Source organism: Rhinatrema bivittatum, chromosome 8, assembly GCF_901001135.1.
Source record: "Rhinatrema bivittatum chromosome 8, aRhiBiv1.1, whole genome shotgun sequence".
Taxonomy (NCBI): domain Eukaryota; kingdom Metazoa; phylum Chordata; class Amphibia; order Gymnophiona; family Rhinatrematidae; genus Rhinatrema; species Rhinatrema bivittatum.
In genome coordinates this window covers 75234804-75259485 of record NC_042622.1, presented here as the reverse complement: position 1 = coordinate 75259485, position 24682 = coordinate 75234804, and the positions used below count along the sequence as shown (strand labels likewise).

The 24682-nt window shown below is 39.8% G+C and overlaps 1 protein-coding gene across 1 annotated transcript in view; it reads left to right on the top strand.

The window, feature by feature from the left end:
- MYH7B (myosin heavy chain 7B) overlaps nucleotides 1–24682 on the top strand; it is a 138431-nt gene that overhangs the window by 19128 nt on the left and 94621 nt on the right. Inside the window, exons 3-7 of the mRNA XM_029614647.1 lie at nucleotides 8942–9045; nucleotides 14710–14853; nucleotides 17476–17632; nucleotides 17981–18008; nucleotides 23484–23580. Coding sequence (XP_029470507.1) covers nucleotides 8942–9045; nucleotides 14710–14853; nucleotides 17476–17632; nucleotides 17981–18008; nucleotides 23484–23580 — 530 coding nt within the window. The remainder of the gene's footprint in view (nucleotides 1–8941; nucleotides 9046–14709; nucleotides 14854–17475; nucleotides 17633–17980; nucleotides 18009–23483; nucleotides 23581–24682) is intronic.

The window sequence follows — 24682 nt, the reverse complement described above, 5'->3', positions numbered from 1 at the left end:
GAGACAGAGACTGGGCAGGGAGGGTGACTGGGGTGTGTGTGAGACAGAGACTGGGCAGGGAGGTGACTGGGGTGTGTGTGTGAGAGACAGAGCTGCTGCTCCTGGTATGTGCTTTCAAGGGAAAGGAGTAGGAGAGTTGCTGGAGATGGTAAGTAAAAGTGGCATTTTAAGTTTATTTTTCTTGATTGACTGCCATTTTAATTATTGAGTATTATGTGATGTGTCTGCTGTTTTGAAATATTTTATTGATATTTGGACAATGTTTAATAATTTTTATGAGTTTTGTTGGATGTTATTCTGTTCATCAGCTGTTTTGAAACATTTATTAATATAGTTTTACAGTTATTTCTGTGTGGGGCTCTATAGCAGCTTGGCTTGTTCTGTTTTCCTAATAGGAGGTGTATTAGTGTTTAGGACCTGATTTAATATTTGTAGTGTTGCCTTTTCATAGATAGTGTTGTTATATGTTCCATAATGCAGGTGTAACTTTGTGCGGCTTAGTTTGTGTGCATTATTGCAGATCCTGGGACGGTTAGGTGCTATATTTCTCTTTCCATTTCTCCAGGTTTGCACTGCATGCAGAGTGGCTTTTTTTGGTTTTCCATTCCAGTTTCTATCTCCATATTTATAATGTGTGGTCTTTCTGTACTTTGGTGAAGGTCGGTTCTGTGTGTGTGCCTGAGGTGAGGTATTTTACTAGCATGTAGGCAATTGTATCAATCTTATTTGTGGATGCAGAGTGTATGTTTACATGATGATAGCTTAGTAAATGACAGGGCTGGATAGCCTTTTTCTCCTGTCTACCCAGTTATCCTCTCCTCACTGCTAAGGATACATCCCAGCTGTCAGCCAAAGGGTGTGACCACCTTCAAGACATCTCTTTATCCAGAACAGTCTTTTTTTCTGTTCTTCCTTTGTAAAGAAATGAGGATGAATGTCAGGAGCCCCTGGATTCGATTCAGCAAATGTCAGCATCAGAGGAAGACTAAAACTAAATAGTTGAGTCATAGGAAAGGAAAAGAAATCTTCAAAGATATTTATCTGTTTTATTGATACAGATTAATAAGGCATTTGCTCAATTATGGTAAATATTTTGGTACAAATTCAATGATGAAGGAACCCTCTTTCCTATTTTCTTAAACTTATCAAATGCAGTAATTCATGACCATCATAATAGGCATCATTGTGTGGTAAAGTATACCTTTGTCACTCTGCCTTATGCTTAATCATAGGTCAGTCCATATTTTTAAGTGTTTTTGTTGCTTAATTCACCCCAGTGATATACTCCAAATTTCTAGCAATAATCTTGTGTTACATCAATTCAAGGTTACTTTTGTTGAAAATTATGAACCAAACTTATCTGGATAATACAATGTTATTACTTCTTCTTAACCACCATCGACTTTGAGCTTGATGCCCTCAAACTGTCAGCAATATGAGAATTCACTATATTGCTGTTCTATGCCCGACATTGCACAATGTTTCGGACTAGCATCGAGTCCTTCTTCAAGGGCGTAATATATTCCACAGCATGGCGTATCTTGGCGTGGCATCAAGCTCAAAGTCGATGGTGGTTAAGAAGAAGTAATAACATCGTATTATCCAGATAAGTTTGGTTCATAATTTTCAACATAAGTAACCTTGAGTTGATGTAACAAGATTATTGCTAGAAATTTGGAGTGTATCACTGGGGTGAATTAAGCAACAAAAACACTTAAAAATATGGACTGACCTATGATTAAGCATAAGGCAGAGTGACAAAGGTATACTTTACCACACAATGATGCCTATTATGATGGTCATGAATTACTGCGTTTGATAAGTTTAAGAAAATAGGAAAGAGGGTTCCTTCATCATTGAATTTGTAATTAGTTTGAACCTAGTTCCATCTTAAAAGTACATTGCCTTTCTGAGCTTTTTTCAAGTAGAAATATTTTGGTACAACATTCCAGAGGGTTTTAAAACATCTCACAGAATACTGTGATGTATGATGAGATATCTGTCTTTATAGTAGACTAGTATATGGTTCTTTGTAAGTTATGAGATACTGCCACTTGAGATCTCTTTAAGTATAATTGAAATGCTTTCATAACTATATATTAGGTTTAGCATTGATAGCTGCTTGAAGTAATTGAGTTTAAAATATTAAAAGTATAACAGCTTTAGCAGATTATTTAGAAATCTATTGTCAGGTGTGTGTGTGTGAAAGTATTTATCAATAAGAATATGAATTCCATGGCTCAGACTTTTAGTGCCCACCCATGTTAACCTTGGGCCCAGCCAAAAATTCATTTCTGGCTACGCCACTGCTCTGAATGTGTCTGTAACAACACTCCCTCTAACTCCAACCCGCCTCGCAAAAACTCACCCCGAATCAAAGTGCCCCTTACAATGGTCCATATATAGAGTATCAGACTGACCTTTATAAAGAGGTTTGTTCTCTCTCTCTCCCTCCCTAAGGAGGTGTAGTAAAGTGGTGTGCATACAGCTGTAGACATGTATGCACATAGGTTATAAAATAGCACATATTTTTGTTCACAGTGGTGAGATACGCACGTTTATGGGCACACACGCAGCCCTTTTAAAATCTACCATTAGTAAATTAGACTCATAATTTCTTCTGATGAAAATGGGACATTAAGTTTTTGTAGATGTATTAGTGACAATTGAGGAAAATCTAAGCCATCCATAAATATCTCTCTTAATTCATGATCTTCTGCCTCCACATTATACAAAAGCTTATAAAAGTGATGAATACATCATAAATTTGTTTTGGAGAGTTAAATATGTAGGCATTCAAATCCTTTATAATGGTAATGAACTTAGAGCCAGAGTGCATTTTAATTAAATGTGCTAGAAAATTCCCCGACTTATTGCAATATAATATTTTAAAAAATGATGTTTCAAAGTTTACAAAGAAGACTGGACTCTTTCTTGTTATGTATTATAAGGAGGCTATGGTACACAAAATACTCGTTGAGAATGTATTCCCCTGGATGAATACAATGATTCATATTTTGAATCCCACTCAATCCCTTAGGTCCTCACAGAGAGGTTAGATTGAATGCCATCTCTACGGCATGCTCGTCTTGTCGAAACTTGAGAAAGAGCTTTTTCCCGTTGTGGGCCTGGTCTTGTGGAATTCCTTGCCTGCGAATCTCCGGCTGCCAGCATGTACAAAGACATTTAAGAGCTTATTTAAAACTTACTTGTTTCAACAAGCTTTCACCGAAACATTCTGCTAATTATCCAGCAAAATCTCCTTCTAGGTAGTTGTTCAACAGTGGGGAATATATGAATTGAACATTGATTCAATGTTTTGTATGGTTCTTGTACTTTCTGAGGATAAATTTAATGAATGTTTTTTTTCCATGTAAGCTGCTTTGAGCTGTGAATATTTGCAGCATAGAATTTTAACGCCTTCCTGTCTAGTCTAGGGGATGACCTTTTGCTATTGATCCTCCAAGTCAAGCTCAATATGTTATAAACATCAGGCCCATAGACTCAGGCTTTTTTAAATAAAATGTTCAATATCTTGCTCATAATAAGGGTAATTTTCAATAGTGTGTGCACTTAGCCCATACATGAATAAGTAGGGGCCCCTAAAGTTTTGCCTGTATTTTATAAACTGTGCAGAGAGCTGCAGTTTATAAGAAACTAGATATCACTGCCCCCAAAGTTCACATGCACCTTGCAGCATGAGCACATTTTTTTGTGCAGAGATTTGCATAGTTTGTACATTTAGTTTACAAAAGCACGCTCATATATTTTACACACAACATAATTGGAACATGTACATGTAAACACAAACCCTCAGTTTATGCAAGCATTTTACGAAGTTGGCTGATGTATGTGCATATTTCACTTTTAAAAATACTTGTGCATGTACTTCCCAATTGCAGTTTGCCAAGACTTCCACCACTGGTCCCAGATCCCTCACCCAAAAACTGCAGCAAAAAACAGACATCAGGTTCAATGTTTGCAGCTTAGTTACACACATGCTTGATGATGTACGTGCTTATACCACTTATAAAATACCTGCGTGCTCTTTCTGAGCCCTCCCCAGAATGCCCTCATATATGCTGCCTCCTTCCTTCATGCAGCTGCAGAAAGCTACTTACACGCATATATGCTAATTTTATACACACCAATCCTGCATATGTCTTTGAAAATTCACCCCAATAAGGGTAATTTTATAACTTTTACTTGCAGACTTTATCCTGAATTTTGAAATTTTCTGCATAAGTGGGGCTGCTATGAGCACAAACCCAGCCATGCAAAGTTGCACTTGCTCTATTAAGGTTGTAACTTGTGTGGGTGAACTCAAGTGAATGCTTTTTAAAATACAAAAATATGTGCATGAACCAACTTTGCTCCAACTCCTCCCCCGGAACTCTTCTCCCCAGCTCATACAAAAATGTATACATCTTTAGGTTCTTCAGCCTTTCCTCATAAGTTATTCAATGGAGACCCCATACCATTTGGTTGTCCTTTTTTAGACCGCGTCCATCCTGTCTCTATCCTTTCTGAGATACGGTCTCCAGAACTGAACACAGTACTCCAGGTGAAGTCTCACCAAGGTCCTGTGCAAGGCAGCCCAGAATAGAGAGAGGAATATAAGAGAGAAAGTAGGAAGTTTGTGTGTACTCTCCTCTCCTCCCTACTAATCTTCTACAATCTCAGGGTGCCTGGAAATGAAATGTTTCCAGGTATGGACAGGGGGAATCTTTAGTTTTAATTATTGGGTGTTTGATATGTCTGCTGTTTTGAAAAAATTGAATTGATTTTCAGGAAATGTTTATAGTTTAAAGTTGTTTTTATCCTTATTCTTCTTAATTAATAGGTGCTGTTCTATTTGTCATCTGTTTTGTAATATGCTTTCCTTACTGTTATGACTGATTTATATTTCTTGGTTTTGTTTTATGAAGAATGGTGATATTTCTTTTTTTGCATTATTGCACTGCATTTGAGTCTGGTTTTTAGAGGTTTCCAGTCCATTTTTTTTTTGTCTGCACCTTACTATTTATACTTTATGGCCTGCATTCGTGACTGAGGTGAGGTCTGCTAGCTGGGAAAATGCCTTGTACCTGTTTCGTTGAAGGTTTTTCTGAATTTGGTAAGGCTGGGATTAATGATTGAAGGGGCTCCTTGGGGGTCAAAAATGATGGCGCTTAAGTCTGCTGGCGACTGAAATACCTGCAGCAAGTGGAGGGGAATTGATTGCTGTGACAGGGTGCTCCAAGGGGGACCTGCCCTGCCCTCCATCCCTCGTTGTGCTCGATAACTTGTAATTTGGCCCCAGCACAAAAATGTTTGCCTACCCCTGCCCTGGTTGGTATGGCACCAGTGGCCCCAGCAGGTTTTTCTTGCCAGCAGTGTGTGTGTCAAAGGTCTCCATCCAGACCCTGCCTCTGTTGTGAGGTCAGTACAGTAGATATGTTACCATAGTGTACCATTCCCCATTGGGAGCCTATATAAAAAACCCTGCTGACACAGAGGAGGATCCAGGAGACTGTGAGCTCAGCATCAGCCTCAGCACAGGACACTTGGGTGGTCTGACCCGCTACAGGGACTATCCTTTTGGGCTAGGCAAAGGGGAAAGACATTTCAGAGCCAGGAAGTCTCTAGAAGGTTCAGAAGTGAAGCGTTTTGTGAAAATAAAACTGCATCTGAGAAGGCTCAGTAAGGAGGCTTTCTCCAGGGACAGAGTGCAGTGGAGAGGATTGTTTCAGGAGGTTCCAGAGAGAAGTAGCCTGTCCCAGGAAAATGTCCAGCCATGTTGACCGACTAAATCCAGCAGCCAGAGGCTTCACTGAGATCTGCATTAATCATAAGGAACTGAGAGGGTCCAGGAACTGGAAGGGTACCTTCCCTAAAAAGCTTACCTTTGTGGGAGGAACTGTGTGAAAGAGTCTGAGATATTTTTTTTGTATTTTTGGACTTTGTGTACAGTGTGGTGCACTGCTCCCTAGTGTACTGTTGGACTTTGTTTTGTTATCCCTGCCATCAGTTCAGTAAAGATTTTTTATTTTGAATAGCAGCTTTTTGGAGTGTTGTGTAGAAAAGGCCCAGAGAGAGACTAAGGGCCTTGAAAAAAACTACCTTTTCCCCCCTGTATGAGAACCCTCTGAAGTCAAGAGGCCTTGTATGGTCCATGACCTTCCCCGTTTGCCCCTGTGCCCAAGAGCTGACCAGGAAAAGGGCTACAGTTATTCTATCAAAAAACAATTCTGTAATTTTGAATACTTTCCTGAACATGAGAGGATCTCAGACTTCCACAGGAGCTGAGATGGAGTCCTGAGGATCAGTCTATTGCTACAGGAACTAGGGTTTTACTTTCATTTGAAACGAAATAGGAAATCTCTACAAAATTTACTATTTTGTTTCATTTTTTTCAAAATGAAAGAAAAATGAACAAACTTTTGTTTGGTTTTCAGTTCATTTTTTTTTTTTTAAATAGCACTAGTAGAATTCCATTCTCTCAACTCATGAAATCATGGGGCAAGGGTGGCCTGAGTCTGCCTAATTTTAAATTTTACAATATGGCAGTGAACTTACACTACATAGGAAATTGGTTTCAAGGGACTAATTATTATGCATCATTTTGTTTTGAATCATGTTGGTCTCTCTTCTTTCTTCACCATTTGTTCTTCATGCTACTAGGAGTCAATTGCCTATACTTTTCAAAAATCATTGTTTGCTTGTCCCATTGCTGGGGTATTGTCCCATTGGAGGGTATTGAAAATGTTTCACCCAGGCATTCAATCAAGGATAATCTCAGGCTGGAAGTGTCAGGGACTAACATCAGTGGGACAGATATTAGATATGAATGGCAAGAATCTTACTTTTGCAGCATTACAGGAATCTTTTGCTCTTCCTGGGAAAGATTATTTTAGTTATATCCAATGTCACCACTATGTGGGGTCTTTGGATCATTCTGAGTTAACCATGGACAAATGGGCAACTTTACAGGAATGGTTTGATACTGAGGATCCCAGAAGGCTAACTTTATCTTCTCTTTATAAATCTTTAATTCAAATAGAGATATGTTGGATCATACAATACTGTGGAATAAATAGTCACAAGAACTATACATACAATTACCTATAAAACTTTTTATTGACTGTTTTGCTCAGGTACACAAGATATCAAATAATGTATAGTTGCGGGAAACAATTTAAATTTCCCAACACTTTCATTTCCCAACATCAAGTATTTTAGGACACATAGCAGACTCGGACATCTGTATAAAATGTTCTATTGAAGTAGGAAACCTTGGATATTCTTTTTGATTTTGTTCCAAAATACAACTCTTTTGGGGGAAGACATACTCATATATGGAAAGGATCATGTCACAGTCATTGGTTTTTGATGTTTCTTATGCATTGTTCGGAGATATTCGCTCTTCCTCCCTTTGCTCTGCATCCCAGAGGTCCTGGATTAAGAAAGTTATTTTGTTGGCTAGACTCATACTATTACATTTCTGGAGACAAGTGATCACACCTTCAATTACCTTTTGGGAAAAAAAATACATCTTTTATTAGTTATGGAGCTTCTAGGAAATCATTACATCCTAGAAGACAGAAGATGATTTTGGATATTTGGCTTTCTTATATTTCAAACCTTCCACCTTTAACTCGAAGTCAGATCCTGAATGACTTTTAGTTGGACTATGTCTTGTTGGATGTATTCTCTTTGACATTATTTCTCTTTGTTTAGGTGTTATACTTTGGACTACCCATCTAGCTGGTTGAGATACAGAATAAAAGAAAAGGGAGGGAACAGATATGGGTGGGGGTGAGAATTTCCATTCCTTGGTTATTTGTTTATGCTGCATATTAAATGGTGTGCAAAAGGACCATTTGTATTCTATGCGCTTGATTATATTATTGGAAAAATTAAATAAAAAGATTTAAATTAAATAGCACTACTAGCCAATGCTTGGTCCTGGGCCCCCCCCCCCCTCCCCACCAAAAAAACCTCCTTCATCAAAATGTTAAAACCCAGAGTTGTGCCTGGTTAGCAGCATTCAAACGCTGCACAACTCTAGCGTGAGGTATTCATTGAAGCAAAAAAAGAAGCTCACGCAATTTATGAGGTGTCCACACTCAACCCATAGACTACACGGTATTAACTGCTTTCAGCTCATGAATATGATGTTTCTGTAATCGCTATCTACCTAACTGTCAGGTATAGTTAGAACTCACTTTTTATTATATAGGCAGTTATTGTACATAAGCCTGAAATAGGCCATAGAGGTTTCTCTGAAATGTTTACTGCCTCTCGATGCCAGCACTTTACAGAATGGCTCGATGTTGCATTCTGCTATAAGGAAACACTGAAATGTAGGATTTGGGTGTATCCATTTTTATTGCATCCTTTTTATTTATTTACTCTTCCTTTGCTACCAAATCTTTAAGCAAACTGTAGTGTCTTTCATTCTGTAATATAGAGTTCTAGTAGTCCTAAAAACAAAAAAAAAAATTGTTCTAGATTGTGAAACCTTATTTTGAACCATCCAAAGATGCTACTATACATGACATTTTGAGAGCACATAAATTCCTTGACTAAAGGTCCTGTGTGGTCTCAAAAGTGCATGTATATACATAATCTTTAGATAATTCTTGTGTTGGTCAAACAAAAGATTCTAAAATCTACCAAGAATGCATTTTTGTCCAGGATCATTAGGACTAATAGAACTCTACACTATAAATTTGGAAGAATCTTGGTGATGTAAATTGACTGTGGTTTGTGTTGTGATCCAACAGCTGCTGACTCCCTGTGGTAAGAATCACCTAGTACTCTCTCTCTCTGTATGGGAATTGGTCAGTGCTGTCTTCCTGAGGGAAAATCACTTGGGGCTGTCTTTTTCATGATATACTCCTCTGAGAATAGCTTTGTGCTGTGTCTCAGCTGATGTTGCTTTTTTGGACTCCTGCAGGAAAAAAGAAAGCCTGGATCCCTGATGATAAGGAGGCATACATTGAGGTTGAGATCAAGGAGTCTTCTGGTGGCAAAGTCACCGTAGAAACCAAGGATAAACGGGTATGTAGGACATGCTCTGCATTACTATCTGCAAATGAGTTGCGCATGAGATCCATGTAGGGAAGGAAGAGATTTAGCATCTTACAATCAGACTAAAGCAATGGGTGACAGTCATGTAGCACTTTTTGTTCAACCTTTTCCTTGTAGAAAATTTAGGGGGCAATTTTTAGTAGCCTGCCTAGGTGTAGTCTGTGAGTAGTTCTGTAGCTGCATATCTGGGAGGAAATTTTCAAAGAAAACTATGCATGAATCTTTTCTATTGAAAACTCATTTATTTACAGTAATTTGTAATCCGCCTATTACCAGGTCCTGTTCTAGGCAAATGCCAGAGAAATATAAAACAGATAAACATAAAATAAACAATTATATACAGTAAAATATAAATAATAAAATAATCGTGACAACATAAAAGTTTAAATAAAACATAAAACAGCATAAAATAACATCTCAAACAATTTGAAACTAAACTGAATGCTAGTTTAAAATAAAATCTATCACAATTGGCAAAAGCCTCTCAGGACAGATGAGCTTTTAAGAGTTTCTTAAAACTTTTGTAATCATTAATCCTGCAGATAGATGAGGGAAGACTACAAGCTACAAGAGAGAAAGCACAGGCATGAAAGTCCCCACATTTGTACTTCCTTTTTCTGCAGCTGGTGGGAAGGGGGTAAAATGCATTTTGCACTTATAATTTACTCCTGTGAGGAATAATTAGTCTTACATGGTTATTTGACATTTAAATCAGATAAAATAAGGTCTAAGTTTATATAAAGAGAGCAGAATGCCTACACCTTTTCTTGAGGTAGATAATTTTTATTATAGCAGCACAAAACATGCAATGGTTTTATATATGTGGTACATATTTATTTATTTATTTAGAATTTTTATATACCGGCATTCTCGATAGACATATCGAATCAGGTCGGTTTCCATAAAACAAAACAGTCGCTGATAAGGCGTTACATAGAACATGAGAACGTAAATATAAAATACAGTTTCTGAACATAAGAACGTGGCTATTAAATAAATATCAATAACAAGTTAAAGCAACTCAAACAAGTTTCTGAGCATGTCAAACAAAGTTTCTGAACATAAGAACATGAGAACGTGACTATTAGGTAGATATTAATAATATGACAAAACGGATTATAAATGTCGCAAGAATAATTGTCTACAAGATAATGCACTAATTGAGTGTATCAGTTAATAGTACAAAGTTGGGTGAAATGATCAGAGCATGACACTAGTTGACGTACTAGAGCATCAACAGTGGTGTCTTTGGTGACAGTCCGTATGAGGAGAGATTAGTTCATGAGGTATGTGATGTTCTAAATTGCCCGTTGACCAGTGTCTGAGTGTTGCTTCAGTTCCGGGAAGGCTTGCCGGAAGAGCCATGTTTTTAAGTTTTTCTTAAAGGTTTGATGGCATGTTTCTAGTCGGAGTTCTGGAGGTAGTAAGTTCCAGAGGGTGGGCCCTGCTGTGGAGAGTGCTCGTTTTCTTAATAGGGATTTGATTGGGGGGGCATATAGACTGAGATCCTTTGTAATTGTATCTGATGGGTCTTTGTGATGTGTGGGGGCGGAGTTGCGTGTTTAGATGAAGGTGGGCGATGCCCATGATGTCCTTGTGGATCATCATTAGTGTCTTGAAGGTGATCCTGGATTTTATCGGAAGCCAGTGTAGGCCGAGAAGAATTGGTGTGATGTGTGTTCTTTTGTTTGTGTTGGTGAGTAACCTTGCCGCAGCATTCTGCACCATTTGTAACAGTTTTGTGGATATGGCTGGGAGACCTAGTAGAAGGGAGTTGCAATAGTCCAGCTTTGACAGAACTATGGACTGAATTACTAATCGGAAGTCGCTGAAATGGAGGAGCGGTTTCATATTTTTTAATACTTGAAGTTTGAAAAAACATTCTCTAGTGGTATTGTGGATGAAGGATTTGAGGTTAAATTGATTGTCGAGTCGTACCCCTAAGTCCCTGACGGATGGGGAGTGGTTAATATATGTTTTTGCAAATTGTGTTGCGTTTTGAGAGTTGGTGAGAATATTGTTGTCATCTGAGATGATGAGGATTTTGGTTTTGTTGTGATTGAGTATGAGGTTCAAGCTGGATAGCAGATTTTTGATAGATTGTAAGCAGTTGTTCCAATGTTCCCAGGTTTTTTGCAGGGATTCTGTGATGGGAAGAAGTATCTGTATGTCGTCAGCGAAGATATAGTGTTTTAGATTAAGGCTGGAGAGTAGGTGGCAGAGAGGTAGCAGATAAATGTTAAAGAGAGTTGGGGAAAGAGATGATCCTTGTGGGACTCCTCGGTTTGATTTGATGGGTATTGATTCTTCATTATTGATCTTGACTTTATAAGATCTATTCTCCAAGAATGATTGGAACCAGTTGTGAGCTTGTCCTTGGATTCCTATATCAGATAGCCGCTCGAGAAGGCTGGAGTGATTAACTGTGTCGAAGGCAGCGGATAGGTCAAGAAGGGCGAGGAGGTATGGTTGTTTTTTTTCCAGATTTAGGAGAATAGTATCGGATAATGATGTGAGTAGGGCTTCGGTGTTTTGTGATTTCCTAAATCCGAATTGGAAAGGGGAGAGTATGTTGTTCTCCTCTAGGTAATCGGCCAGTTGTTTGTTAACAAATCTTTCCATCACTCTTGAGATCAGGGGGAGGTTGGCGATAGGACGGTAGTTTGCAGGGTCATCCGTTGAGAGGTTGGGTTTTTTTATTAGGGGTTTCAGTATGGCTATTTTTAGTTGTTCTGGGACTTTTCCTTGAGTTAAGGAGCAGTTTATGATGTCTGCTATTGCTTTGGAAATGGTGTTGGGAATGACTAGTAGCAGATTGGAAGGAATGGCATCCAAAGTATGTGAGGAGGGTTTGAGCTTGTTGAGGATGATTTCGATTTCCATTGATGATGGGGTTTCGAAGGATGACATGCTGAAGTTCTTGGTGGTTGTTGAGGAGCTGGGTGGCATAGGTGTTGGCTGTAGAGAAGAGATAGGCTTGAGGAGGTTCGTGATTTTCTTGTCGAAGTATATTGCTAGTTCCGTGGCTTTGTTGGATGCTTGTTCGTCAGGAATGGTTGGAGGGGCTGTTTTTGTTAGCGATGATACAAATGAAAATAGGGCTTTGGAGTCGAATGAGAAGTTATGTATTTTTTTTGCAAAGAAATCTTTTTTGGCCTTGAAACTAAACATAAAACATAAAACATAAAAACTAAACATAAAACATAAACATAAAACATATTGTTTTATGTTTAGTTTTACAGAGTAAATCACTCTTGTTACAAAGGTTATGAAACATCTGTGTCTAGCCCAAAGTTAGCTTGCACATCTCAAACACATTGCTAAATATCTACCCCACTTAAAGTAGTAATTTTGCTAGTTAATCTTATGCTGATCAGGAGTGCATGAAGACGTTTCAAGCTTTCTCATTCTCCATTGCAATCAAGTCATCCCTCTAGAGAACCAAGGGGCAAATGCAATAACTGAGCACCCATTTACCTAATGCGCACGTGATTTAATATTTAAATGAGGGGTTGCGCTGAGAAGGAGGTGCTAGAGAAAAATGTATGTCCCTAGCGCCTCCTCAGCATCGGCCCCCAGGAGAGGTGGCTGTCAAGTGGTTTGGGAAAATGGATGCTCAATCTTTGAGCGTCCATTTTTTCCCAACTGGCATATACACATACAAGTTACATGGCCTGGACTGTGTATCTTGTATTTATTTATTTATTTATTTGACTATTTTCTATACCGGCTTTCACGACCAGGGGTCGCATCAAACCGGTTTACATTGAACAGTTTGTGCATTAAACATAGAACTGGAACAACTAAACTGGTGCAGGAAATACAGTTACAATGAACAAGGAATTATACAACTGGGGGAGTGGGAAGAAGAAGAAGAAGAGAGTATAACAATTAAAAAATACATTTACAAAGGCTCTTTACAAAATATGTAACTTAAAGACCTTGATTGGGAGCAGTCTTGGTCTGGAGTAGGTGGTGGATGATTAAGTCTTTATAATGGAGTTATGAAATGATCAATGTATGTGTTTTTATAATGTCTTTATAATGGAGTTATGAAATGATCAATGTATGTGTTTTGGGTGTCCAGAATTTTTTTTTCAAAACCTTTTTTTTTTAAACTAAATACTGCTTTATTTGGTTCCTCCTACTTAGCATTGCAACGATACTATAGGAGGAATCACAGAAAGCAGGATTTTTCTTTTTTTCAATGCTCCCTTGAGAGTGGCATTCCTTTTCACCAGTCCCGGGCTGGCGTCAAATTTGCTGCATGGAAAGTTTATTGGATTGCGGAGATTAGCTATATAGCCTCATCTACATGTGATGACTGCTATTAGCTACATGGTGATTTGGATGCGCTAATCCCCGTATTGGATTGCTGGTTATGGACATGTGTCCAAAAACATGTCCAATTGAGTGTTAAGCTGTGTGGGAGGGAGGGAGAGAGAGAGAGATAGAGAGAGAGACTCTTTATAAGGCTCACATATAAGTAAACTATTTATACCACTGTAGAAGGGACAACTAATAACACGAGGTGAGGTTTTGGTAGTGATCTAGGGTTTGGGGGGGGGGGGTAGTTTTACATGCACAATCAGAGGTAAGAACAGCATAGTATACATCAGTGAAGATTTGATGTGATTTGGAGTGACGAAAGGTACACAAAGATGAGATTTGTACAATGTACTCTCGACCTAGTTTGATATACTCTCTTCCTAGCTACTATCAAGCTAGGATGAGAGTGCATGTAAAACTGCCCTCCAAACCTTAGACCACCATCAAAAACTCACCTCGAGTTACTAGTTGACCCTCCTACAGTGGTATAAAAAGTTGATTAAATTGTGTGCCACCCAGAGGCACTTTCTCTCTCGCTCTCAAAACGGGATTTGTAATAAATATTGCAAATCCAGGTTCGGGCATATCGCACAGCATAGCGCCAGGAAAAAAAAGGTGTAGTTATTTCCAGTGTAAAAACGTGTTATGCCATCACATGCAGCGTTAAACACCCATCATTTTCATAAACTCCCCCCAAACTCCTCCCCTTTGACTACATTTTGAAAATTTGCATATGCATCTTGCGATGCAAAAAGTAACGCATGCGTTATGGCGTTATCTCAGGTGTTGACAGGGTCATTTTGATGAATGACCCTGTCAATTTGTACAAAAGGGAGCATCGAGAAGAGAATGTCGTCGACAAGGCAATTTCTTTTTTAAAAGGGAACCCCTGGATGGTGGGGAAGACAAAGATAGGACCCTGGGCAAACTTTTAAAATTGAAACTGCCTCCTCCCTTTTCTAAAAAATATATTAAAAAAATGAGACTTAGCTGGTTAGTGCCAGATTTTCAGCACTAACCGGCTAAGTTCAGGTGGGGAACCCCAGCCACATTAAATCAAGCTGTATAGTCAACTGAAAACCTAGCCAGTTAAGTTAAACTGAATAAATGTTCAGGTGAAGATAAGCGGTTATAATTAGCCAGTTATTTTACCTCACTTAACTTAGCAGATTTCCGAAAATCTGCCTCTATATCTATAGAAAGTTGACACTGAATTCTCTATAGCATTGGTTTGGGATGTGCTCTGCTGTGGGTACAGTGTGTCTGTCTGTCCTGACAGTGAATTTTCTCTCTCCTTTTTCTCAGACTGTGACGGTGAAGGAGGATGACATTCAGCAAATGAATCCTCCCAAGTTTGACATGATTGAGGACATGGCCATGTTAACCCACCTGAATGAGGCGTCTGTGCTCTCCAACCTCCGGCGTCGTTATGCCAACTGGATGATCTATGTAAGTGTCTGAGTAACTCATTAGGAGTCCACTGTGACTGGATGACCGAGCATGTTGTAGCTTTAAGCCTGTACTGTCAGAGAGGGGTCAATTTAAAAAAAAAATGCTCAGTCCCTAAATTAGGATTCCCAAATTTAGGTTTGCAATTTATTTGCCTAGAGTTAGGCACCTAAGCTAGATGCCTAGTGCTGAAAATCAGTGCTAACTACCTAACTTTTTTCCCTCATCCTAACTCTGCCCCTGTAGCCACCCATTTTTATAAGTTCCTAAATTTAGAGGTCAATATTCAGACCTAGCCGGCTAAATAAGGGGGTCATTTACTAAGCATTTTTCCCATAGACACAGAATGAGAGAAAAGCCTTAGTAAATGAGGTCCTAAGTTAGCCAAATAAAATGTATCCAGCTAACTTAGCCAGGATATTCAGTGGGGTGGTTGTGCCGCTCAACATACCCATATATATCTAAAGTTAGCCAGAAAACATAGCCGTAAAAGTTTGAATATCGCTACTTAACTGCCTAAATTATCTGGCTGAGTAGCTCCTTCTAATTTCACCCTGGAACACCTTTTTTTTTTTTTTTTTAATCTGGCTACAATCTAGCTGGATAAGGGGCTGAATACATCTTTGAAAAAGAACTTGAGGGCCCATTTGTATTTTGAAAATTGCCCCCTAAGCTGTACATAGAACATGTAACAGCTTAACAATTAACAAAGTCACATTTCAGTCATAGGGTTCTTGGCTGGTTCTGACATCTTTATTAGCTTATTCCAATAATTGTAGAAGGGCTTTCCAGACCACACAGGTCTCCATCTTTAGATGTGAACAGATGTCCCTGACTTTCTTTTGTACCCTGTTCCCATCACCCTACTCTAGCTCTCTCACACACCCATTCCCCATTTTTTACCATCTCTCTCCCATATTTGTACAGAACATTAGGCAGCATGAGAAGGATAAAAGCACTGCCACGGTCTAATCCCATGGCTACTAGCACCTCTTTCCCTTCTGTTAAGGTTTTTTGACCCAGAAGTGCCTGTTGCAGAGATGAAGGACAGGGGACAGGGTCCTTGTGATTTTACCTTCCCCATGCTGCAGTGCATTCTACAGTAGAATAATGCAGCTCTTCCTGCAGCTCCCTTCAACAACTCGGGCCCTGTTTCTAGGGCCTGGAGAACTAGAGGAGGATGCAGGAAGGCAGGGCAGACAGATTGCGAGTCTCATAGGTGATCTAGGAAAGCTGGGCTATCTGAATTAAACCTGCATTTTACAAAACTAGTGTTAACCATTAAATATGTGTAATAGTGAAATATTGCAAAATAAAAATGGGAACAGGCTTTCTCACAACTTCATATAATGATACACCCTGGCCCTATGTCTGGAGTGCAGTGCACTGTACAAGGTTGCCACAGTTAACAGCTGGGAATGACTATTCCTTCACTAAACTTATACCATACTGATGTTCACCAGATATTCAGTCCCTGTTCAACCTGTACTATTAATCACACAAAAAAGGCCCTCAAACACAAACTGTGTATTCTAGTAACCAGAGTTGTAATCAATGCATCGAAAAGTATGGTAAACCTGGTATATCATTCATATAATCGTATTCAAGCTGTCCGGCTTCAAAAATATACAAATTTTGTAGGACCCTTACTCATGGAGTCAATGGAATCAACCAGACTCTTCTTGTGATATCGGGTCCCTTTACTTTGTATATATCTTTTTTACAAGGAGTAGGAGTTTTTTTACAAGGAAGAAGGAGTAGTCCTTCACGCTTGTTCATCCGTGACATCCAGCATGGCATCCATCAGGATTCAATTCATAATCACCAACAGCTATTCTTTAATCCAAGGCTATGTTCGCAGTCTAAATGTAGAATAGCTGTTGGTGATTATGAATTGAATCCTGATGGATGCCTTGCTGGATGTCACGGATGAACAAGCGTAAAGGACTACTCCCCTGAAGCAGGATCCCGGTTTTGGGGGTCCGAAACGCGATCATGTCGGGACTGGGACTGAGTGTAGATGAGTATCACCGCTATAATCTTGTGCTCATATTTGAATGTGTGACATCATTATTATTTCATACTGTGACTGTGAATACCAGGTCAGCTGGATTAAGGAACCATTAAGTTTTTTCAAATCTTGGAGTTTCCATCAGCTTTGGATTTTATATAAAGAAATACAAATAGAAAATTGATAAAAATGATAAAAAAAGATATATACAAAGTAAAGGGACCCGATACCACAAGAAGAGTCTGGTTGATTCCATTGACTCCATAAGTAAGGGTCCTACAAAATTTGTATATTTTTGAAGCCGGACAGCTTGAATACGATTATATGAATGATATACCAGGTTTATCATACTTTGCGATATACTGTTTACAACCTGTACTATTGCCATAACGTCCCTGAAATTCAGCCGCTGCTAAACCTGTACCGCACGAGCATGCACACAGCATTTTGTCCCCTGCTAAAACTGTACAACAGCGTTCAGCTGACATCCTTCTCCTGCCAAACCTATGCCACTCCAGCTTTCACCTGACATCCATCTCCTACTAAATCTGTACCACACCAGCATTACTATTCCATAGCTGCATCTCTGGGTTTTTTTTCTTTCCCATCAGACATACTCAGGGCTGTTCTGTGTGACTGTGAACCCCTACAAGTGGCTACCAGTGTATACCGCTCCCGTGGTGGCTGCATACAAGGGCAAGCGACGCTCAGAGGCTCCACCTCACATCTACTCCATTGCAGACAATGCCTACAATGACATGGTGCGCAGTAAGTATCCTTCATTGAGGATTTCTCCACTAGTGGCTGTAACGCACTGATTGGTGAGCAGGGAACAGGACAGGCATCCTCTCCTTGTACAACTGGGGTAGAAGCTGTCCATTCACCTACACCGTATATGAGTGTCTGGACTAGTTTAAAAAAATGCTTCTAAAACTGCTCTGTCTTATATTTTATTCAGATTAAACATTTCTCCAGTACAAAAACAAAAATCCACATTATCTCATAACATTTGCTGTAATTTATTGGAAAAGCAGAATATTTAATAGACGCAGACTGCTAATATTTTGTCTCTTTGTGTTATAAGCAGCTTTCTAATGTCTCCTCCTGTTCTTTCAGATCGGGAGAATCAGTCCATGCTCATCACGTAAGTCCCTTATTTATTTTATTTGTGCAACCCTGTACTTATTTATTTATTTATTTATTTTAAAATATTTCTATTCCACCAATCCACAGAACTTGGTGGATAACAGCCAAAGATACATAGTAAAATAGACAAAATTATAACGGAAGCAGAAACAAAATAAAACAAAACCCATTACATATGTCTTGCATCTCATGTACAGGAAATCAATAGGGGGTCTCAAGTCATGACCCCCTAAAGACTTCGTTGGGGCACTCTGAAAGTTCAGGACTGGAAAGCCATAGTAAAAAAAAAAATATGGGCCTTCTAGAAAAATACCACTAGATTCCAATAAAATATTGAACATTGTGGATTACAGAACAACAATCTCACCCATAAGTAGTATTGCTTTCAGCTTCTTCTGAAACTGCAAATAGTTTACCTCCTCCCTTACCCAACCGGTATTGCCTCCTGAAGCCCATAAGTTTGAAAATAAGTAAAAGAAAGCAGGTTTTAATTAGTTTGATTTCATATTTGAAAAACATGCACTGCCTCCATTGTATGCAAATCTATCTCATGCATATTCATTGTGGATATCCTGAAAACCTGGCCTGTTTGTGGCTCTTGAGGACTGGCGGTGGCCATCCTGATACAGGATTACTGGATGGTTTCAGGTCATAAGGTACAGGCTAAGCCAGGCCTGCTTTTGCTCCATTGCATGCAAGGACTTGCAAAGAAAATCAGAACTACAAGTTCATGCATGCAATGGGGCAAAATACCAGGACTGGCTCCAGCTGATTCAGATAACCTGGAACCATCTGGTAATCCTATAACAGTGATGGCGAACTCTAGTCCTTGAGTGCCACAAACTGAAACCATCCAGTAATCCTGTATCAGGATGGCCACCTCCGTCCTCAAGAGCCACAAACAGGCTATCCAGGATATCCATACTGAATATGCATGACATAGATTTGCATGCACTGCCTTCATTGTATGCAGATTTATCTAATGAATATTCATTATAGATAACCTGAAAACCAGCCCCTTTTTTGGCTCTTGAGAACTGGAGTTGGCCACCCTTCCCCATATAAGGGGTGAACAGTCAACTTTTAAAGTCGGCCAGATTTCATGGAATTTTATTTTTAAAAACAAGAGAAACTGTTAGAAAAATAAGGGCAACACATTTAGAGAGTATCTCAGGTTGCCATAAAACTGCCATAAACAACAGACTCGGTCAGTCCTGCTCTTGCTCCATTGCCGCTATGGATTTGTAGTGCAGTTTTTCTTCGAGTAATTGGAAACAGAAAGCTATAGATACACTGAAGTCAATGTGCAAAAGATTTGTACAATAAACTTCGGGAGTTAGCCAAACAAATCTCCAAGGGTTTAAATACCTTCCCCCCAGCCCACCCTCTCCCCTGAATGTGTACATTTTATCCAGGAAAATTGTTCCCCTCCCAAAAAGAAGCAGGGCTGGAGGTGTTCCCAGGACAGGGCCAGCACTGATGGTCAGCGCTGTCTGGCTAAGGTTATGCAGATAAGTCCGCCTGGGGAGATATCTGGATAAAGTTATGTAGACACCATTATCTGAATAACTTACCCGCCTGCTGGTTTTTTAAATATGCACCTCACTGAACATTTTCTTTCCTCTGTGATGACATGGAGTCACTAGACTAGATGATATGAAGAAGCGTTTCAGTATCCGGCTTTTCTGGATTATTTATTTATTTATTTATTTATTTATTTAAAAACTTTTATATACCGGTATTAGTATGCATACATCATACCGGTTTACAATGTAACTTTAAAGGCAGAAATTACAATGAACAGGGAGGGCGAACAAGGAGGAGTATACAAAGAGCAGGAGGTGGAGGAATTAAAGCAATAAATAAAACTGCAAAGGACTATTTACAGGAATATACAAGGCGTAGGCAAGATACTTGCGGAAGTCAGTGTACTTAATCAGGGTAGGCTTGTCGGAAGAGCCATGTTTTAAGTTTTTTTCTGAACTTGGCGTAACATGGCTCTAGCCTGAGAGTGGTAGGGAGGGCGTTCCATTGTTTAGGGCCTGCAATGGATAGTGCACGGTCCCTAGTAGAGGAGAGGTGGGCTTTTTTCAAAGGGGGAATGGAGAGGGTGCCTTTGTTGACAGTGCGAGTGGGTCGTTCAGTGCGTATAGGACGAAAGGGTTCATCCAACCAATTGGAATTGTGCGAGTGGATGGACTTGTGCACTATGGTTAGAATTTTGAAGAGAATTCGGGATGCGATGGGGAGCCAGTGGAGTTCTTTGAGTATAGGGGTAATGTGATCAGCTTTCCTTGAGTTGGTGATGACCCTGGCGATGGCATTCTGGAGCATTTGTAAGGGCTTGGTGGTGGAGGAGGGTAGGCCGAGGAAGAGGGCATTACAGTAGTCCAGCTTTGAGGAAAGGGTGGCTTGGACGACGGTGCGGAAGTCATGATAGTGGAGGAGGGGTCTGAGTTTCTTCAGGATGTGAAGCTTGAAGAAACCTTCTTTGAGGATGGAGTTGATCTGTTTTTTGAGATTGAGTTGTTGATCTATGATAACCCCAAGGTCTCTTACTGTGGGTTGGGGTGTTATGACATTGAAAGCTGGATCGTTGGAGATCGGTGGTTTGGGGGGAGGTGAGGAGAGATAAGGAGCAGCTCTGTTTTGGAGGAGTTTAGAGCGAGGTGGATGTTGGTGAGGAAGTCATTTATGTTGGCAAGACATGTGTTCCAGAAGGCAAGGGCATCTGAGAGAGAGTTGTGAATTATTCAAAAGTTGTGATTATTCAAAAGAAAGAAGGCTCAACCAGATGATACCTTTTGTTGGACTAAATATATTTATAACAAGTTCTCAAAAACCATATTCCTTTCATTAGGTCAAAGCAAAATGAGCATAGGGAGGGTAATTTTGAAATTTTCTAAAACATTTACATGGGAAAACAATGTTTTACCACAGATGTGGCCTTTTTCAAAATTGCCTGTCCAATAAATGGGTAAACTTACGCACGTATGTCCTCGTCATGCATAAATTTACTCTGGCTGACCGAGTTTGGATTTACATGCATACCTTTGGATTTTCAAAAGCATGAATGGACATTTTCACAGGAAATTTATTAGGACGTTTTAGTAGGTAGAACTTGGGTGAGTAGATTTGGTGGAATCATTTTCAATGTGGACTTAATGCGCATAAGTCTGCTTTGAAAATTGATGTAACTCATGTGCATTTCTGCCTGAAAATGTATGCAGGCTGTTTGAAAATGACCCTCTAAGATGGCAATTTTGAAAGCCGATGTTATGGTAGCATAGTAAATGACAGATAAAGACCAGTGTGGTCAATCTAGTTTATCCAATAGATATTCATCTAATTTAGGTAGAAGCACACACAAAATCCTTTATGTCTCTCCCCCAAATCTTCACTTGTTCTTTCAAACCTTTTTTCAACATTGCCCTCAACATCTGTTCCAAGCGTGCCTAAAATCTGCCAAAGAGACAGCATCCACCTCTTCTGCCTATAGGCCATTTCAGGCCCTGCTCTCTTCAGCTTTGCTGCCTATAAAATGCTTTTTACTCACGTCAATCAGCTGTATGTAACCTGCCCAGCCTCAATGCAGGGAAAAGCATGCACGCTGTTTTACAACTCACATGCTTCTGCCTGCATTGACAGGAAGTGTTCCCGAGAGCAGGTTTAAAGTCACAGGGAGGAAAATAATGCATAGAGGTTACATTTTAGCAAGAGCCTTTTGGTGATGAGGCATGAAATACATATTTATTATTATTTTCAAATCTATGCATGTTGTATTCCTTTAAATGTTTCTCTGCACAAAAAGCAGGTGCAAATGCCATGCCTATTTTGTACTTGCAGCAATAATCAAAGCAAAACTACACATACAATTTGCTTTGATTATTGATGCGATCCCCGTGATGTTGATATTCAAAGCCTTTGGGCACGTAACTTTTCATGTTACAACTGAGCTTTGAATATTTCCCCCCCGCTGAATGCAACTAGGGACAGTCACAACAGAAATTGCAAAGATGGGAGAAAGCAACTGAGCCTGGCCAAAGTCCATGGAGTGCTCATGCTTATCAGCCTCGGCCCATGTACAGGAAACTCTGGAGGGAGAGGCCATGTGGCTCAGGTTATGTTCCATGACATATGGGTGAAGGCTAAATAAAGAGCTGCCTCTGCCAGCACTGCTAGCATTTGTATTGCAAGCTATAACCTAATTAGGTAAGGCAGAGAGGAATGCTGGCTATTGTCCTAGAGACCATCCCTGGCTTTCTGTCCTCTTCGTTGAGCACACAATTGGAGCTGTTTTCTGCCATGAAATCACTCTGTAAGAATGGACTTGTGCCTGCAGGGTGGGTGTCAGTGCACAGCTCTTTATGCTTGGAGAACCCAAAGGCTTTTTATAACCCCGATAAGAGAAGAGCCCGCATGGAGCAGCAGTTACAATTCTAAACACCTTGCTGGACAGCCTGGATGGACTATTTTGGTCTTTATCTGCCGTCACTTACTATGCTACTATTCTATTTATAGTCCAACAAACTCCTTTAGTTCAGTGAGATCCATATTCAGAGGGGCTTGTCCAGATAACATTTGAGTTAGTCAGACAAACCCTGATGTTTAAACATCTGGATTCTTTATTATTATTATTATTAATTGGATAAAATTTATCTGGATAAATTGGAGGCTTCCGAAGCAGAGTTAACTTAGCTGGATATGTAATTTATCTGGCTAACTCCAATATTCAGAGCTAGCCGAATAAGTTATTCAGATATGGGTACCCTGATAACTATATTCAAAATATAGCCGGTTAAGTGGCAGAAACAAAATTATAAAAGCCACTTGCAGGCCTGCTGGCCCAATGCTCCAACCTCTCTGCCCCCTGTGAAACTGAAAGTAATGTCGGGCAAATTGCCCAAACTACCCCCCTTCCCCCGCACCCAAGATCCCTCGAAAAGATTTTCAAAATGCTGTAGGCTTATTGATTTGAGGAGCTTCTAGGCCCCCTCCTCATGCCCTCTCCCAGCCCCAGTCGTGATCCTCCCATCCTAGCTGGCACCCCCAAAACCGTCAGACCACCAGGATCGCAGCGGTACTGTAACGCTCCCAGCAAATTCCAGCATTGCCCTCACAGGTTCATGCACATGAATGGCTTTGGAAAATTCAGTTCTAAATACATAAACAATATCAGATTTAATCAGTACAACAAACATTACGACAGAATAAAATGCATCAAGAATGCTACAGAAACTATGGCAGGAACACAGAGCCAGGGGAAATAGTCTGCTCAGGCCAGATTAAATCAGATGGTGTAAGATCAGCAAACTGTTTGACCACAGTTCTATTCAATTGTTTTTTTTCCTACAGATTTCCATTTCTTTCTTGTGGGTTCTTGTTTTTTGGATTTTTTTTTTTTTTTAACAATATTGTTTGTATCTTTTCTTGAGATTTTCTTCTTCTTCTTCTTCTTTCTGTTGCTCTCAAGCGGAGAATCTGGTGCTGGTAAAACAGTAAACACGAAGCGTGTGATACAGTACTTTGCCATTGTAGCAGCCTTGGGTGATGGCATGGGCAAGAAAGCCGTAAGCGCACTCTCTCAAACCTCTGTCCCCTACCTTTTTGACTAATTTTTTTTTCTTCTTTTCTTTTTTTTTTTTTTTTTTTTTCATGTTGCCTTTTGCAATCCTTTTTGGCTTCTATTTTATCTTTTCCTAGAGCTTTAACTGTCACCCTGGAGAAGGCAGAAACCAAAGAGCCTTTTACAAAGTCTCTGCACTGTCTGGAAACCTGGAAACCTTCCTCTTTATTTTGCCCGGGGAAAGCAGTTTTGTTTCCACATTTTTCCGTTCTTCAGGAGCCCCGGAAGGCCCTATTGCCATCCCCTCCCTGCCTTTTGAAGCCTTGCTTTCCTTGATTACGCCTGGTTTTCTCTTTTCTGTTTTTGGCGGTTTTCACCTGTGCTTCTTTTTCTCACATCTTCTCCGTACTTGGAGCTTCAGACTGGCCCAGCTCTCCTTTGCTTTCTCTGCAGATCCATGGCCCCATGGATCTGGATCCAACATACCCCAGCAATCCCTTCTTATTTTTGTTTCTGTCTTGTGAAAGCTTCTCCTCCCATCATCTAATATCCTTAACAGATGTATGTGAATTGCTCAATTTAATCCTTCATCTTATTTGAACTGAATGAGTAAAGTAACTCCTGAAAGCTAAACTTGTTTGCCGTTTCTCCCAGAAGACCTGCCTGCTCCTCTGGCTTTGAAGAGGAGTGCTGGATACAGGATCCTGGTGATCAGACTGCAAATATTTTCCATTTCGAATGCTGTGCATTAGATTTCCTGATCTAGCTTATCCAGTTGACATGCAGGTAGCCATTTTTGTTTAACAGTAATTATATACTGCATGAGCAAAGCGTCAGAAATATCAAGGAGTGAAGATCAAACGTGTTAATAATGCAGGTAAAAAAAAGTGTGTTCACCCGCATAAAAAAACAGGGTCTGACTATCGCCTCCGCACCCCCACCCAGGGAGGATTAAAATTATGCACAATGAGATTACACAGAGATTTCATTTTCAAGTCTCCACCTGTATTTTCAGCACATATATTGCACCTCCTCCCCTGCAGCTGCAAACTCCACAAGGAGTTTCTCTTTGGAAATGAGTTTGCAGTCCCTCAGGCAGAGGGAGC